This window comes from Ammospiza nelsoni, chromosome 5 (assembly GCF_027579445.1).
Source record: "Ammospiza nelsoni isolate bAmmNel1 chromosome 5, bAmmNel1.pri, whole genome shotgun sequence".
NCBI lineage: Eukaryota > Metazoa > Chordata > Aves > Passeriformes > Passerellidae > Ammospiza > Ammospiza nelsoni.
The window spans coordinates 58,767,872-58,785,943 of NC_080637.1; the positions used below are offsets into that span (position 1 = coordinate 58,767,872).

General features: G+C 44.4%; 1 protein-coding gene across 2 annotated transcripts; it reads left to right on the plus strand.

The window, feature by feature from the left end:
* Positions 1 to 211: 211 nt before the first annotated feature.
* YBX3 (Y-box binding protein 3) lies at positions 212 to 17,833 on the plus strand. 2 transcript variants are annotated; one of them, XM_059472276.1, is made up of 9 exons: positions 212 to 444; positions 4,485 to 4,548; positions 6,276 to 6,309; positions 11,012 to 11,101; positions 11,738 to 11,860; positions 13,044 to 13,138; positions 15,177 to 15,348; positions 16,791 to 16,891; positions 17,300 to 17,833. In XM_059472276.1, the coding sequence occupies exons 1-8, from the start codon at positions 228 to 230 to the stop codon at positions 16,854 to 16,856; spliced, it is 861 nt and encodes a 286-aa protein (XP_059328259.1). In that variant the 5' UTR covers positions 212 to 227; the 3' UTR covers positions 16,857 to 16,891; positions 17,300 to 17,833. The 2 variants fall into 2 exon arrangements, with proteins under 2 accessions (XP_059328259.1, XP_059328260.1); XM_059472277.1 differs by having other exon boundaries at positions 213 to 444; positions 13,047 to 13,138.
* Positions 17,834 to 18,072: the final 239 nt, after the last annotated feature.

Here is an 18,072-nt window from a genome sequence, read left to right on the forward strand (position 1 = left end):
GTAGATTCTCTCCTCGTGCCGTGCCGTGCCGTGCCGTGCCGTGCCGTGCCGCCACAAGACGCGCACCCGACGCCGCCCGCTGGCTGCCGGCGCGGCCCCTTTAAATGCTAATGAGGCAGCGCGCGTGCCGCTCCGGCCCCCGCTGACTGTGTTAAAACTTCGGCGGGGCCATTTTGGGGGCAGTAAGACCGAGCGCGGCCGAGCACCCAACACCTCCGCCCGGCACCATGAGCGAGGCGCCGGAGACCAGCGCCGCCAGCCCCGCGCCCGCCGCGCCGCCCGTCCCGGCCGCGGCTGCCGCGCCGCCCGCGCCCGCCGTCCCGGACGCCGCTCCCAAGAGCCCCGCCAGCGCCGCCGCGCCGAGTGCGGCTGTTGCTGAGGCGGCCCCCGGCGCCGCCGCCGCAGCCACAACCGCGGCGGCCGCGTCGGCGAAGAAAGTGCTGGGTGAGTACCGGGCCCTGCTCGCAACTTGGCGGCGCACCTGCAGCGGGGCGCGGGGTCCGCCGGCGGCCGCCGCCCGCAGCCCGGCCCGGCGCGCTGCCCCCCGCCCCACGCCGTGAGTCAGGCCGGGCCGCCTCCTCCCCGCGGGCCGGGGGAGCCGCGCGGCGCCGGCCGTGACGCGCTCGGGAGCTGGGCGGGAGCCCGGGTGTGCCTCATCGGCCCGGAGCGTGCGGGACAGCGAGCGCGGCACGGCCGGCTCAGCCCGTCCCGGCACCTGCCGGCGGCGGCCCCCCGGGAAGGGCTGCTCGAAACCCTGTGTGCCTCTCCTTAATGTTAAAGTCCTGGAACAACTTTTCTATCCATAAAGAATCTTGCTTTAGTAATGCCTCCAGGTTTAGTGGGGTTTGTTTGTTTTGAGGATTCTTTTGGAGGGGCGGGGTTTGGTTTCTACTTTACTATCAGTAAGAAGGCAAACGACATGTCATGTTGCCATCTCTCTGCTCAAGCCCAGTGCGTAGCAAGTGTGGCTCGTTTTCATTGCGATTAAATAGGATCAACCTGTTGAAAAGGACAGGACTTCAAATCTGCAGGCTGCTGCCGATAGGGGTGTACTGTTTGTAACTGTGTAACTTCTGAGGGTTTGGTAAAGGCAAAGTTGAAGCTGACTTACAGTGTAGGGTCTCAGATTTCCTTAAGGATACACAGGACCTTCTCTTCTGAAGGGGAGAACTGAGGTTTTGCTGCAAGAAAGAGAATCCAGGTAAAGGATTTCTCTGGAGAGGAGTTAGAAACAATTCCAGCAAAGCAGAGCTTGGAGGCACAGCTTGTGTGATTCATTTTTTTTTTCTCCGTTACCTCATTTGTCAGTAATTAGTACACAGGAATCAGTGCATCCATATCTGCTGGTATATCTGGCTGCTTCTTGCCTTAATGTGGCTTATTTCATTCCTGGTAATGCTTTTACCTTGTTCACCTATTCCTATTGCTTGGAGAGAAGGGGTCGGGGGAAGTGAAAGTAGAAGTACCTTTCCTGAACGAGCAGGAAAATGAAAACCACCGTGGTGATGGTTTTGGAAAATGCCCTTATTGCTAGGCAAGCTTTTTATTAGGAATGATGAGGAAAAGGATCACTGTAAATGCTAATTGAAAATTGACTTAAAGTCCACCTCAGATGTCCCTGTTAATGGTCACCTGTGTAGTTATGTTCCCTTAAGCCTTCTTTTACAAAGTTCCCATTAGAAGCAAAATCTTATGCTTGCTTGAGGCATCCAGATGTCTGGCTTCTAGGAATATGGGTAAAGGTTACTCAACTTTCTCTTTTTGCCTGGTCACAGGAAGCTTTGGCTCTCCTTGTTAAAAGGCTATTTTGTCATGGGTAGGAGTGGCTGGTGATTGTTTCCTCTGATAGTGTCAGAGGACAGCATCTTGTACAAGTATGTGGGCTTCCACTTGCTGGTGGGATGTACGTCAGCACACCGACTGCCTTCTGTGACTCATCAGTTCAGCTGGTTACTGTGTTCTCCTCTGGGCTCGTCCTCCTCCTTGCCAGACTTCCCTGCTCAGGCTTACCAGTGACTGTGCCATGGATGTTCAGTGTCATGCTTTTGTCTGAAGTTTTTTTTGGCCCACAGTGATACTTAGGGGAGACTGTAGATGTCTAATTTTGCAAGCACACTGCTTTAGGGGGAATATATTGGAGTCTCCCCCATGGAACAATGTTGTTTTTAAACTGTGTGCATACTCCTCCACTTAGCAGCAGCTAGCTGGCCACAGAGTGAGTTTTGACAGCCTCTCCTTCCCCAGCCTCTTGACCCCTCTGAGGGTTTTTGTCATGCTTCCTAGGCTTCTTCCTAATCTGGTTCAAGTAGGCTGACAGATTCCAGAGCTGTTTTGCAGAGGAGGAAGGGATGATGTTGAGGGAAGCAGTGGTACTGACATTGTTTCTCAAAGCAGGCCGAAACCTGCAGGTACTGTTGGCACTATTTCTGTGTTCCCCTGTCCCCTCCTGTTGATTTGTGTGAGTGCAGGGAGCTCTTGTAGCCAATGCCATTGTGGTAGCAGGAGGTGTCTGTATGTGGTGATGTCCCTATGAAACTAAACCTAAAAGCACAGCTATAAATACTGGTGCTGAACACTGTTTACTGAACCAGTTTGGCACTGAAGGAATGTTTTTCTGTTCCAGTAAACAAGAATTCTTGGGAATGCATGTTGCACTAGGCAGACTCTTTTTTGCTAGGTGGTATCTCAGTCATGTTAAGACTTCACTGCTTCTGAATAAGAACATTTTCTACTAAAAAGTATATTAAAGAAGACAAAAAACTTCACTTCTCTAAGGGCAATGGGAAAGGGCCTGTTATTGGCAGTAATAACAGCAGCAGTGCTACAATGCACTGCTGTTGTCAGACACTCTTACTTGAGGGGCCGTGAGCCCAGAGGTCTGGCTGGCTCCGTCATCTCTTTGTGAATATTTGGAAAGAATACAGGTGTAGAGTAGATGGAGGTAACAATTTACAGTGTGTTCTTGCCTCTAGCAGAGTGGTGTGGACTTCTAAACTGGAGATTCTCTTTTCTGTTTTCCTTTATTGCCTCTTGAGTTCCTGGCACCCCCAAAACATGTATGTGAGGTTTTTAGCAAGCAGTTGTCTGTAGGTGACTGGACCCTTTTCAAGTAAGTACACGGGTTGCTTAAGTAGCTGTAATTGAGCTGTGTTAACAAGTAACAGCTCTTCAATTATAGAGGCTAGAGCTCTCCTTTAACCAGGAGTTTGAAAAGTACAAGTTGGTGGTGTCCATCCATTTGCTGTGAGGTAAGGAGAGGTTGAACTGCCTCCATCACTGTCGAGTTCCTCCTACACATGCCTACAAGTTGGAGAAACAGGTTTTGCCAGCTCCTGTAAAACACTGTAGTGTGGCTTCTAAGTAAATGCTGTTTTACTGCGGAGACAGGAGCTTGCCTTGATACTGAAAGTCAGAGAACATGAAGTTGGTCACTTTGTAACTAAACTACACAGTTGATGCCTAGAGAGGCAACCTGGAGCAGAGGCTAAACAGTTTTAAAGGAATAAAGCAGGTATTTATTAAAAGGCCTTCAAGGGATGCACCTTGGGCAGTACAGGAACCCTGTGTGGCTCTGCCCAAGGTGTATGACCAGTCATGAGTTTTCACACTTTAATAAATTTTGGTCTATTTACATATTGGGATTAATTGTCCAATTTCAGCTTCAGGTTATGAAGTCCCATCCTCTCACATTGCTCTCATCAATTTGCTGTTGTTTGTACTTTTGGGCCTGAAGCTGTAGCCTGAAGCTTGGTTCTCAGGCTGGAAAAGGATTGTTTTGTCTAATTCAGCTGTGAAGAGAGCTTGCTAACACTTCATATGAAGTTCAGAGTTACTAAGACCGTACGGAGTCTGAAAAATATGAAAGCTCAAACTTAAGGCATCACAATCACAGATCATCTTATCAGTAGGAGTACTAAAAAAAGAAGAAAAAACCTAAAAGCAAGTCTTGTGGGGTCTTACTTGGTTAGTATGATGCTGACAATGCAAGAAGGAGCTTTTCCAGAATGAGGATGTGCTGCCTTTCCACTAGAGAGGGTTGCACAGTACTTGATACTGCTTCTTTGGACAGTTCTGGTTTTCAAGGAAGAAAGAAAGGTAACTGTAAGTAAAAGAGAGGAATTGTAGATAGTTTCCTTCAGGTGTATTTCATGTCTAGCTACTAACCTGAAGGGAACTGATGAACTGCAAGTGGGATTTTCAGCTTTACTGCCCATTTCTGGGATAGAGAATAATAGAATTCAGCGTCTATTCTGAAAATAGGGCTAGGTTTTGTGGTGTGTGGTAAACCCTTGACTGAAGAATAGTGTGTTAAAGTACTGTCTTGTTACTGCATTAGAATAAGCTGAACTGGGAGATGAAGGCACACTTTGAGTGTTAAGGGAACAGAATAAGCTGTTGCAACTTCATATGCAGTTATAGAAGTATTTATGTAATGTTATTTACTTCCTTATATTTTAGATTAACTTCTTTAATTTTCTTTCCAGCCACCAAAGTTCTTGGCACAGTCAAGTGGTTCAATGTCAGAAATGGATATGGCTTTATCAACAGGTATGTTTAAATTCTGATAGTTGTATTTATGCTGTACTAAGACTCGTAGTACACAAGATAGGCCACGTGTTACTGATTGCAACAGAGACCTCAGGACCTGACTACAAGCTCATGCAGTTGATAGTCAGCTTTGGCCAGGCACTCAGTAAACTTTCTTAAGCACCTCAGCCTCCAATAAAAGGTTATGTGCATGGGGAGAAAACAGAAAGGGTCAAACTCTACAAATTTGGTCTGTTACCTGTTTCTCATGTTTACTTCTGCTACACTCTTAATGAGCTACATACTCTTTAGTGGCTGCCTGACTTTTTTCAAAGGCCTGAGAAAGGTAGGAGGATGAGGGGAAATACTTTTGGGTAAACTTAAAGTGTTAACTGCTTGGTCAGAATAGCTCCAGTGGGTACTCATTGAGGTTCCCTGATAGTATCTCACTGAAAGTATGCCAGGCCTGAATTTCATACAAGTTTTCTCTTTGTATCTTTTGGTTTTTCCCTATTCTCTAGGCACAAACAAATCTCTGAATACCATTGAGAATCCAAACATCTGTAGGTGAGATTGGTCATCTCTAGATGGACATCTGTAACCTTAGGTGCAGAGGACTCATGCTTTCAGTTTACTGGAGGAAACTCTGGCTTTTAAGGCTGAAATATCTTTGTGGTTGAGAGGCTTAAATGTTTTGTGTGCTTTTTTGAGGAATGAAACTGCTGCATGCTGAACACTTGTCTTCCAAAAAACATACCTGACAAGTTATTTCACTTGAGTTGTTACACATCAGGCAGATTTGGGTGAGGTGGACAGTGCAGAAAGGGGTAGAAGACCCCATGTTTGTGGATCTGAAGCCAGTCGTGGTGTGGTATTAATCTCAGTCTCTGGAGGTTATTATCCAGTGTTACATAAGCTCAGAAGAAGAGTTTTAATTAGGAAGTCCTCTTAAAATCTGTAATAGCAGTTGATCTAAGAGCCTTCACCTGGTTGTGGTGTATTAACTTGTTAACTTTCTTCCTAATGTGAAATCTTCTATTGCTTCAATTCAGGACAACAAATTTGGGATTACGCATTATCTTCACAAACTCTTTGACCCACCTGTTGTGTTTGTTGAGAAGAAATTGAGTGAACAGATGGCAGGGCTTAGGCTCTTTTTTGTTGTATGGGAACACAGATTCAAGGTCTCAGACTTATCTCTCTGTGTTTTGTATGTGGAAGCCTGAAGTGTCTGGCCTAATCCAGAAAACCTCACGTTCATATCTGAGTCCTCCTCCTGTGGACTCTCCTGACACCTCTTGTGCCTCTTTGCTTTGAATTTCACTGAAAGGAGATCTCTGTTAACAGCTGTGGCCAGTCCTGTTGATAGTCTTGTTTGACCTCTGGGGTAACAGCTCAGGTTGCAGTCCCTCTAAAAGTGTTTTTGGGGAGTTAGAGTAGTGAAAAACAAGCAGTCCAGTCATCAGCTCTGCCCTGCATAAAAGAAAACATGGAATATTTACCAGAAGATTACAGAGAACCTCCCCCATCTTCTCACCCTTTTGAAGGCCTGGGAACCCTTTCTGTTCTCAAGCAAATGACCATAGAAGTTCAGAGCAGGGTTTTGTAGCATAGACTTAGACAGAATGTATGGAATTCAGGGCATGTGCTACAGGCTAGGAGAAGGAGGGTTTCACTTGAAAAGCCAGGAATTTCTATTAAAGTCTCTTAAGTCTAAACTCTTATGACTTCTCACTTTCTTTTCACAGAAACGATACCAAAGAAGATGTGTTTGTTCATCAGGTAAGACAGCAGGAGCTGTGCTTAGACATGTGTGCTATGGTAGCTTTCTAATGCAGCTTCCTGCAACAGCTCCACAACCTTGTCCTGGCTTCTCCTTAGAATATTTTCTGCAGATAACTTGAGTGGATGTGTATGTTGAAGTTTTCAGGGAGAAATGTTAGGTTGTTTTCCTTCTGTATGAAGGGCTAGGTATTTTAACCCTTATTAACCCTTTTTGTCTGCTCTAATTTGAACACTAAAGGTGTTTTTTTGCTGTGGTTTTTGTTTGGTTGTCTCTTCTTGGTGAGATGATTCCTCTGTGAATACCTTGCTGCTGTTGTCTGTCTTTCCCCTGTTTCCTCATGCTCCTTGTGCCTTTTGTTTCTTCCTACTCTCTTCACTTGCAGGTCTGTTCTGTCTGCCCTCTCTGGTATTGGAGAGAAAGTGATCTAGTCTGGCTCTTGACCAGCCTGGGTTGCCATCAGCTGTTTCTGCACAAGGCAGCTGCTCTTAGGCAGAAGAGGAGGAAGGCTGTGTGCCAAATATGCCCAAGCAGAGAGAGCTTGCCCAGTGGCTTGTTATTGGTTAACTTTCCTTAAGCTGTCAGGAGGCTGTTCTAAGTTTATACTGTGACTCTCAGGTTGCAGGCACATAATGGCAAGACAGAGGATGCTGTCTCCACGCTGAAGTCAAATGATTAGTTGGCTTAGATCTGGTTTTGCATCATTCACCAGAAAGTGCAGTCTTGCCCCTAGAGTTTGTCCCATATAAAATGTCTGCAGGCTCATGTGATCTTTGAGAGCATGAGCTTTCTCTGTGGTGTGACAGCATTTCTATCAAATGTAACCAGGAAGTTTCTTCCCAGAGCTGGTCACTGAGAGTGAGGATATGTGCATATATCCTTAGCTGGTGAGTCAACACTGAGAGTTAGTTTAGTTCTTGTGTCTTGATGACTAAATAGTGGTAACTGTGGTAACAGTGGTAACTGTTTCTCTGGGTCATAGGGTGTACACCCATTATCTGAACCTGGCTGGAGCTGGAAGGGGATAAATCTAGTGCCTGTTATGAGAGAAAATGATGTTGGGAAGTGTCCACAGTACATGTTCTTGGTTCAGCTGGTGGGCTTGAGAGCAAGAGCTGTCAGTGCATATACAGATTTTTGATGGTCATTTTCCTTCCTTAGCAGCCTGTGCTGTGGGCATGCTGACACATCTGTGGTCTCATGGGATTGTGTCCAGAGGAGGGTGGGAACAGTTCTGGAAGAGAAACGTGTTCTGGATGGGCAGTGCTCCCTTAAAGACAAATGAGGTTTCCTTGATACCTGTGAGACAATATCCTGGGAAATGGCTGTTGTGCTGATGACAGATAATGTGGATCAGTGTTATTCTGCTTGGGAGGGCTGCCAGCTGAGACCCAAACAGAAAGGTAGTGTTATCTGTGCTGTTTTGTCTCCTTCACCTGTAGAGGAGATTGTTCCCCTAAATGTAAGCTGGTGAGTGTGTGTGGAGAGGGGTGGGCACTTCCCCTCTCCTGTGGCTGAAGTCCTTTTGGTGTGAGCAAAACTGGCTTTGTTTCAGAAATACCACATCATGTGCAGGCCTGCATCAGATTAACCCTCTTGGCAGGCTGTGCATGGCAGAGTAGAGGCTTCTAGTGCTGCTCTGGCTTGGCAGCAGTCAGATGTTCCTTATCCTGCACCTGGATGTGCTTGCTCCCAGAGCCTGGGACAGCCAGAGCTCCTGGTGAGGCTGTCTGAGGAGGGAGGCCAATCCATGTGTGAGCAAACATCCTGCTTCAAGCTCCCTCTGTGCTGACAGTGCCCTCGTGCCTGGGAGGGGCTGGATTACACTCCTAATCCCTTCAGAATAAGGCTGACCTAGTTGAATAGATACAGCTTCTCCCTGCCTCCCCTGCATGGAACGGCCGACCTCATGATTGGAATGGGGGTTAGTGCTTGGTGTCTGGCTATTGGATGCTATTTATAACTAGTACAGATTAAAATGCTTTTCTTTTTAGGGCATGCATGGCTTGCTTTGAGTTAACCCTTTGTGTTGCAGGGGCCCCAGGCAGTGTTTTTGGCACAGCTCTTTGCTTTGCATCCCTGTCTGGTTGGTTGGTGCAAGGTGCTGCCCAGGGCACTGTGTCAGTCAGCTACAGGTGCTGTGAGCAGAAGGGATCCATCTGCCTCATGGGCTGCAGTGTGTCTCACAATTTAACAACAGGAAACATGTCAGCAGCTAGAGCAGTTACATTTAATGAGGTAGAGTTGAAATCAATGAGCTGTGAGGAGGAGTTAATCTTTCTCTTCACTTCACTGGATTATGTTGATCATGCACAGCCTGAAGTACCTGCACCAGGACTCAGTGTAACAAATTTTGGCTGTTACTGGGACAAGGCTGGATGTGCTGATGATGTGGTGGTATGAGCATATGGAAAGAACTCTTTCAAACAAGAACCTGAACTAGCTCTGGAGGCTCTTCTGGTTGCCTGTTCATCAGTGTTCCCCCTGGGAAAGGAAAGGCTTTGTTGTTGAGTGTTGTCTGTTAATATGAAACATCTGTCTTCTGAATCAGAGAAGCTGGAGCCTGCAGCATGCTGGTAAACAGTAACAGGGAGAATAGTGCTCTCTTCCCTCTGGATACACCGAGTAAAAGTCTTTTCATCAAGCTTAGAGCTTAGGCTTGTTAGAGGCTTATTTCAGTGATGTTTATCTGCAGCTGAAGTAGTAAAGCTTTAGAGTTTCTGCTTGGATTTCTAGGATTTACTTAAAGTTGTCCTGATTGCCTTTATAAAACAAGCTCCAGCCTACTGCAGCCTCTACCTTCTGCTGGCAGTTGCAGATCTGGATTCTTGAAGTTTCTGCCCATAAAGCTGGGAACAGAACATGTGGGATACTGTTGCTTTTATCTTTCATTATGCTTTTTGAAGGGTATTTGAGGAGCTTCATCTATCTCTGCTGAAAAGAAATTTTTTAGTCCTTCTTCTGCACTTACAGGGAAGGGGAAGGAGTTTGAAATACAGCTTATTGACATCTCTGTGACATGCAAAGCACAAGTTTAGAAGTTTTAGTCAAATAGTACTTGTTTCAGTACAAATAGTACTAAATCAATAACTTTGCAGATTAAGGTTTTTAGTACTAGTATATAAAATTTATGGCAAAGCAAACACTTTGATCTGATTTTTAGAAGTGGGACAGTTATACTAAAGAAAATGTTTGCAGAAAGCAAACAAAGTTGTTTGAGGTACTTGTGGAGTCTCTGCTTGCTAAAGTAATTCCCAAACGAATTGATTTGAACAGGTCATTCTGTTTCTGTATTAAAAAACCCCAAACCTCTTGGAATGCTTTTGCTTTGACGATTATAGTATGTACACTCTTGCATCCTTCCTTAGGCTGTTCAGGGATGCTTCAGGATATAGGGAAAGGTATGGCTAGAAGGACATGCTGGTCTGTGGCCTGAAACACAAAGGAGACTGTATTGAGCAGCAAGGAAAGCAGGTTTCCTAGAGTAGTCAAGATGAGCTTTAAACTGAATAAATTTTTCCTTCAGTTGGAAATATTTTGGGGCTGTTGACTAAATATTGTTGCTATGCAGAGGTAACAGCTCCACTGATGGTCATCCTGCAGACAGACAGGACAACTGGCTCTCCTGTTTCTGCCCCACATCCAATTTTTTAAGCCAGGTTTATGCCCTGTGTTTCCATGTGTGTTTCTCTTTGCTGGCTCTGCACCTCCCTCCTTCATGCTAACTAAAGGTTCCCACATCAGCAATGTGAATTGGTCTTTAATAATCTAGTGCAAGATAATAATCTTTCAGTGAGAAAATAGCGACTGGATTAGCTTGTACAATGCATGTCTTGGTCTTTTCTCCCTGGCATCTTCCAGTTTGCAAAGCCTTGCCTAATGAACAGACCATAGGCTTGTCTTGATAAAAGCCTTTTGTGGAGTCCTAGAAGTACTCCACAGAGTACAAGCAAGGTATTTGTAGACTGAAAATTGCTCCAGGAGTTTGGAGTGTTTCCTGTGAGTCTGAGGAGGTGTATAACTGGCTTTGATCCAAACCCATGTTGTTATTTTTATGTAACAATAAGAGTATTATCATTAATAGCTATTATTGTACTACTTTGGGGTTTCTTTGCAGAGATGGCTAAGATTCCATCTGTCTGTTCTGGTACTATTCTGTGTTATTACAGACTCACCTAATATTTGTGGTCTCATTTACAGTGCTTAGATTAAATGCTAATTTGTTGCACCAGAGTTATAGTAATTCTTTTCTAGTTGCTATGACTTGCCATGATACCATATGGTTAATGCTTCTACAGAAATGCTCTGGGTCTTGAGTTCTCTTTAGATGGTCTACTGCACTCCTAATGACTGAAGGCAGGGATCACACTTGCTGCTAGTGCTGCCTTGGCACCGAGTATGAACTCTGTTCACACAGAGATTTGCAGTAATTTCCATATCCAGTGTGCTGGACAGAGCAGATCCTGGAGCAGCAGGGGATTTATGAACTTAGTGAGAGAAGAGGAGACCTTGAACTGAGTATTGGTGGGCCTGTGAAATAAGAGACATCAATCTATTTGAAATACCTTAGTGCAGTGACTGCTCTGGTGTGCAGAGTTGGAATTGTAGCAGAGAAATGCTGCCCTTCCCTCATCTGTGGGGCTAAGAATGTGTAAGATAAGTAACATAAAATAATATATTTTTATGCATTTTCCTTTCAAGACGGCGATAAAGAAAAACAATCCACGGAAGTACCTGCGCAGCGTTGGTGATGGAGAGACTGTAGAATTTGATGTGGTTGAGGGAGAGAAGGTGAGAGATCATGGAGCCGCAGGGTGTGGTCCTACAGAGATAATATCACACAACTTTAGCTGTGTCTTTGTCTCTGTCTGATGTGTTAACCACTGGGTTGGTGGCATTCATATAGCTTTTCTGGGGGAAATCTGTTCTTTAAAGGTGTCATTAAGGCATATTTCTAGATATGTATCCAAACTACTAGGAAACTGCATCCTAGTGCTTCTGGGATCTGCAGTTGTTCCTTGAGAGAACATGGGAAGCCTACAGCCTGCCCAGTAATTATGAACTGAGGCCTACATTGCCCTGAACAATTTGTCTTCGAGTCTGATAGCTTAATAACTGTAAGAACTTTCAATTTCCTTATGCTTCTACTTTCCTGAACATTTTTTGAGGTTTATTTTTGACTGTCAGTTCCTTCTTGCTTCCTCCTCTGAACTCAGGCTGTTGGATAGGATTTCAGTCTCTTAACTCATGATAACTCTCTTGTTAAAGGGGTTGGGAATAACAAACCTCCTTTTGCCTTGTGCAGGAGAAAGTTCCAAGTTACAGTGATTCCTTATGCAAATAAGCCTCTTTCCTGTTTCATCTTCTCCCTGTAGCTGGTTGTTCTTTTCTCACACCACCCTGGCTACCTTTCCTTTGCCCTTACAGGGTGCAGAGGCAGCCAATGTCACTGGTCCAGATGGAGTCCCTGTGGAAGGCAGCCGCTACGCTGCAGACCGGCGCCGCTACCGACGGGGCTACTTTGGCCGGCGCCGGGGCCCACCTCGGAGTGTGAGTCCCCTTTCCCTGCATTGCTGCTGCCACACACAGTACTGGCAGGGCTGTTTCTCACTTGACTGTCTGAGGCACTTCTGATCATGCAACATAGGTCTAATAAACTTTCAAGTTATGGTGTACAAGGCATCTCAACAAAACCAGAACAGTTTGGTATTGCAAAGTGGATAAGCAGTATAAAGCTGTTGTAAACTGGGAAGTGTTTTTTTTTTGAGTTCTGAGTCTCTCAATTATACCTCAACTGCTGTCAGATACTAACTGTTCCTACTATCTATCCTAATTCCTTTGGATATTTAGTTATTCTGATCATTTTTATACATGAGAGAACATCACAGATGATTGCAGAGTTTTTAATTGTGTATGGTCATGGTGGCTGTGCAAAATGGGAAGGATACCTGTCAAACTTAAGGTAGACTACTAAGGGCTGTTAGGACGCCACAGCTTTTGCTTCCTGCTGGATCAGATGCAGAAGATGCACTTCTGTTTCTAGGTATCTTGTTAAATTCCTTCTTTTGAGGGAAAGAATAATACATGAGAAACTCTAACTCATATAACATTTTCTAAAACAGACATTACTGATGGCTGGCATTTAAAACACAAATCACAAACAAAAATCAAACCAGAAAAAACACCCAAACCAACGTGCAGCTTTATCAATTAGCAACTAAAGGGGAAAGATAACCACTGTATCTCTGAAAGATTGAAAGGACTGTGTAGAAAGATAAACTGTATTACATCACATCAAACACTCTATCTTAAAACCTCTTGGTATTGTTGTGGGGGGTTCCCTGTGGAATGGGGCTTTGTGTAGAATGTGAAGTGGTCTGTGGCAAATTTCTGTGTTATGTCTTTGTTAGCTTTTCAAATAAAGAATTGTCCTGATCAGTAGCTGCCTTGCCATAACATGTACCCCTTACAGTGCATTTCATGTTGTGAAATGCAGTTAATATGTTCAGACAGAGTGTTTCTAAGAACAGCTTCTTAGTCTGAGGAGCAGTATTGGTGGCTCTTGTTTTGTCCTCATCTTAAGTTTGCCTGAATTTAAGCCTTTTGAGAATCTGCTGCTTCTTTTTACCCAATATGCTGGGATTTCTGTACTGATATATTTGTTTTGAGCTTGCATTCAGTGTTATGGTTACTATACTGCCTGTCAAATACAACACTTGTTTTCTTTGGGTAGCAGGGTGCTGAGGGAGAAATCAAGGATGGGGTCACAGAAGGAGGACAACTTCAGCAAGTGCACAGGAATCCTACCTACCGTCCCCGCTATCGCAGGTGTGTACAGTTCCTCTGCTCAGTCGCTTTTGTGCTCTGTACAGGCTTCCAAGTGGGGGAGCACTTATGCAAATGGTAGGCACAGTGAGAAGCATTTTAATTACTTGGAGAAATTTGTTTCATGTGCTTGTATGTTCAGAATCATAATGGCCTAGAAAGGGCAAAGAATTCTTAGCATCCCATTACTTCTCACAACTGAGCAGCATATTGAAGTCAGCTGCAGTGTCCATGTCCTCCCAGATGAACACTCATACTTTTCTGGATAAGTAATAACTTATACTTTATCTGGGACCCTGCTGGGGGTGCTGGTGGGTGAAAACTTGTGTGTGTAAGCTGGTAAATGTGGAGTTGCAGCCCAGAAAGCCACCCATATCCTGGGGTGCAGCAGGAGCAGCATGGCCAGCAGGCTGAAGGAGCTGATTGCCCAGTACTTGAATGGGGCTTATAAGAAAGATGGAGATTAACTTCTTAAGAGGGCCTGTTGTGTTTGTTAGCATGAAGGGTAATGGTTTTAAACTAAGAGATTTAGTAAAAATGGAAGGAAGACTTTTTTACTATGAGTGTGGTAGAACAGTGAAATAGTGCTCTACTGAAAATGTTGCCCAGAGAGGTGGTAGAAGCCCCTTACCAAGGTCAGGTTGGAGAGTACTCTGAGCCACCTGATCTAGTTGAAGGGGTTTGGACAAATTGTCTTTAAAGGTCCTCAAGGGGCTGCTTTGTCTGCCATTCACTCAGTTGCCCCTCATCATATTGTCCTTGTTTATCAAGTAGCTTACGAAGTCAAATTCCAATACAGAATTTAGAGATGAACTGTAAAAATTATGTAACCCCCATTTTTTCATGTGCATGTTTGTTCAAAAACAAAAAGTAGGAGGTGAATAACAGTGCAAGAGCAGCAACAAGCTGAATTTGATAGGGATAACAAGATTGTTCTTAATTGTAATGACTTGCCTGTTCAATGCACAATGAATTCATCCTTTTGGAATCTGGGTCTAAAGCCACAAGCCTTCCACCTCTAGTTTGGGCTTTTCTGTTGATGCATATTCATGTTCAATTTGGCTCTTTTATCTAGGACTGTGGGAAATGGGATACTACTGATGCTTGCTGGCATTCAAGCTGAATAAATATAATTCCTGCAAGTCTTCATTAGTTTTGGGCAGTCAGAGATAGTGCCATAGCAAGTCCAGTGAGGCTTTTGCACGTCATGGGGTTGAATCACAGGCTGAGTAACTTGTCCATGACTAATGGAAACTTGTTATTTTCTGATGCAATTTTCCTATGAGAGGAATGATACAGCCTATCAGTGCACAACGCTTCTGTTTGAGTTCACAGATATTGCTTTTGTTTACAGGCACTCGATCCAGTGACACTGGCACTTTTGTTGTGTTCCTTTGGAAAAACTAAATTGGCTTTTGGGACTTGGTGGCTGTGGATTAGCTAATGGGAACTGGATTTTGGCTGGATTTTGACAGTTTATAAACATTGTATATACTAGAAATCAGGTGAAATGCTCTTGTGTACATCAAGAACATGGACTTGATAGCTTAGTGCTAATCAGGTCCAGCTCACCTGTGATAGGTGCTTTTCCTAATTGGTTAAGAGGGGCAACATGAGGCAAAGAGCCAAGATCCAGGAGTGGTTTTCAGGTAGAAGTGATGAGGATTGCAAGGACTCCACCATTAATTAGGAATAGGACTAGGCTGGTATTTAGCCCTGCCAAAGCTAACTCAGTGCAATCAGCCTGTGTGGCCACTACTGGCTTGTTTCTTCTGCTAGCTAGCAATTCAAAGGGGCTAGCTGCATCTTCATTGCAGGATAGACAGCAGAATATGGTGATGTAGCTTCAGCAGTGAAGAGACACCCACTTTCCTTGTCTTTCCTTTCCAACCATATGTCAGGCAAACCCTGAAGGGATGGTTTGCTAGAACTCAAAACTGTTGAGGATGATACTTGGTTTTGGGAGGTTTTGCTGGGCTAAAATTACTGTAGTTGAACCTTTCTTGATTTTGTTCTTACCACCTCTTTCTGCCCCTCTCAGAGGACCCCCTCGCCCACGCCCTGCCCCGGTGACTGGAGAGGCTGAAAACAAGGAGAACCATCACGAGGCCAGTGCCATGAGCCAGCAGCCGCTGCGCCGCGGCTACCGGCGCCCCTACAACTACCGGCGCCGGCCGCGCCCAGCCAGCGCCCCGCCACAGGAGGGCAAGGAGGTACGGACAGGCAGCTGCTCAGGGCACGAGCACCTCCCTGCCAGGGAGCCCTGGGGCAGTTGGGCTGCCTCAGCCTTTGGGGGGACCTCATTGTGGCCTTGCGGGGCCTGAAGGGAAAGATGAGGCAAGACAGTTGCAAGGGCCTGGAGTGACAGGACAAGGGGGACGAGTCAGGACAAGGGGGAATGAGTTAAAACTGAAAGGGAGTAGGTCTAGATTGGATATGAGGAAAAAAAATTTTCCCTTATGAGGATGGTGGGGCACTGACACAGATTGCCCAGGTAAGCTGTGGCTGCCCAATCCCTGGAAGAGTTCAAGGCCAGGTTGGATGGAACTCTGAGCAGCCTGGGATAGTGGAAGGTGTCCCTGTGTCACAGACATCTTTTCATTAAAATCCTTTCGTTAGGATTTTTCCTGCTGAAGCTGAGAAGTTTCAGCAACAAAGTGTAAACAATGGTTATCTGCTGCTGTGGAATGCGACGGGTGGATCCGTGATTGGTCTCCTGTGGATGTTTGGATTTACTGACCACTCACGGCAGAGCTGGGTCTTGCTCTCTGCTGGGACACAGATCTTTGTTATTCATTCTTTTCTATTCTTAGCTTAGCTAGCCTTCTGAGAACTTTTCCTTCTATTCTTTTTAGTATAGTTATAATGTAGTATATATATTCATAAAATAATAAATCAAGCCTTCTGAACATGAAGTCAACATTCTCACCTCTCTCTTCACCTCAAAACCCTTGTGACCACCGTCACATCCCTGTCCATGGCAGAGGGTTGGAATGAGGTGATCTTCAGGGTCCCCTTCCAACCCAAATGATTTAATGATTGTATGTAGCAGAGGTTTTAATGGGGTGAATGCCCAAGACCTTCTGCCCTGTGTGAATTTTTAATAAATGTATTAATGTGCTGGATAATTCTGATGACCAAATCTAACATGCTGATTTCCTTGCCTGCTTCTTCTGACGCTCTTTGAGAATAAGCACCTGATCTCAAAAGGAACTTAAAAGGCAGTAGGATAGGGAGTGCTTCTGGATAGTTCTTAATTGGGGTCAGACTGTAACAATTATTTTTGAAGGGCAAACAGTTGTGTTTTCCTGCTTCCATAAGCCTTAACTCTGTATGTAGCATGAGAGGTGGATTTGAAAGCTCTAGATCCATTTCCTGAACTGTTTGAACCAGATAATTTCAGGAAACTGTTTGCAAACACAGATTCTACTTTAATGAGGAAAGATTTTTCGCATTCAGTGTCTACTTCAGGTGCTCCCTTGACAGAATCTGCTGTGTAATACTCAATTACAAGAAATACACTAAAATTAAATATTTTCTGGAAATGCATTTTTCTTGATTGTTTTAAAACTTGCATTATGCTGGCTGTACTGCTGAAGAGAGGAAGGGTGTGGAGGTCAGCCTTTGCCTATAATAAGAGTTTGTTGTGTCTCAGGCAAAGACAACTGAAACACCTGCTGAAAATCCTGCTCCAGTGACAGAGCAGAGTGGCGCTGAGTAATGTCCGGCTCCCCAGGCACCTTTACCATCACTCAGGTAAGGAATATGGACAATTCTGTTTCCCAGTGAAAGCAGAGTGTGTATGCTTCTAGGATTCTGGCCACATCCCCTTCTGTAGGGCTTGATATTTGTGATAAGTTCTGAGAGTGCTGTAGAGGCAAACCAAGATACTGCTTTTCTCTTCTTTCTTCCCTCTGCCTCTGGATTTGTCACAAAGTAAGTTTTACTTTATAATTGATTTCTTTTTTTCCAGGAAGCTCTCTGGTCTGTATAGTAACAATATCTGCTGATGAGTTATTTTATTTTAGGAAGATCTTGATTGTGGACAGGATAAGCCAGTTGTGCTTATCCTGCCTGTTATAATTCTTTTCATTTGACATCTTGTCTATTTATTGAGACAGTGAAACTTAAACTGCATTTTTTTAACATGTGGCTCTTCAACAGGTGTCCTAAAGTATCACTCAAAAGTAACACCAAAGAAACACACAAGCAATAAATTGTCAACAGTGATGATGAAAGCAAAGATTTGAAATACCAAAATATAAAAGAAAATTTACCAGCAGCTGAGATCCAGGGAACGCCTACAAGACAGATGCATGAAGAGAGAAAGAGAGCGCGATTCAGAAAGAACCACCTCCCTAGTTTTAACAGCAACTGTTGAGCTATTTGATTTTGGGGTTTTTTTCCCTAGAATTTCACTGTTTTGCTAGTATTGATTTTTTTCAATTTTTCTTTTGGTATCAAACTGAAAAGGGAAAAAAAAAAAACAACCAAAGAACTAAAATTGAAATAAAATGCTTTTTGTATTGGATGCTGGTGCTAAACCTCCCAAGTGTGAGTTTTTTTTCTGTGCCAGTCCTGTTCACTGCAGGACACGGGGAGGACAAACTTCCGCTTTCCTTGTTAAGATCTATTTGAAACTGTGCAGCATGGGTGACGTTCCTCACAAATAAAAGTGATTTCAACTACCAAAAAAAATCTGGTTTAGAGTATTTTTTTATGTGTGCTTTTAAAATACTTCATTATTTTAATCTTGTTCCTTCAGTGCTTATATGTGAAAGAGAGCTGCCTCTTTGATGTGTCTTGCTGAATGATACCTGAGCATGGTTATGTGGATAAACTTTTGTGATTTCTTTGCAGAAGTTTTGGACTAAACAGCTATAGTTTAGTGTTCCCTTCTGTTCCTTTCACTCTAATGGTTTAATCGTTGGGTTTTC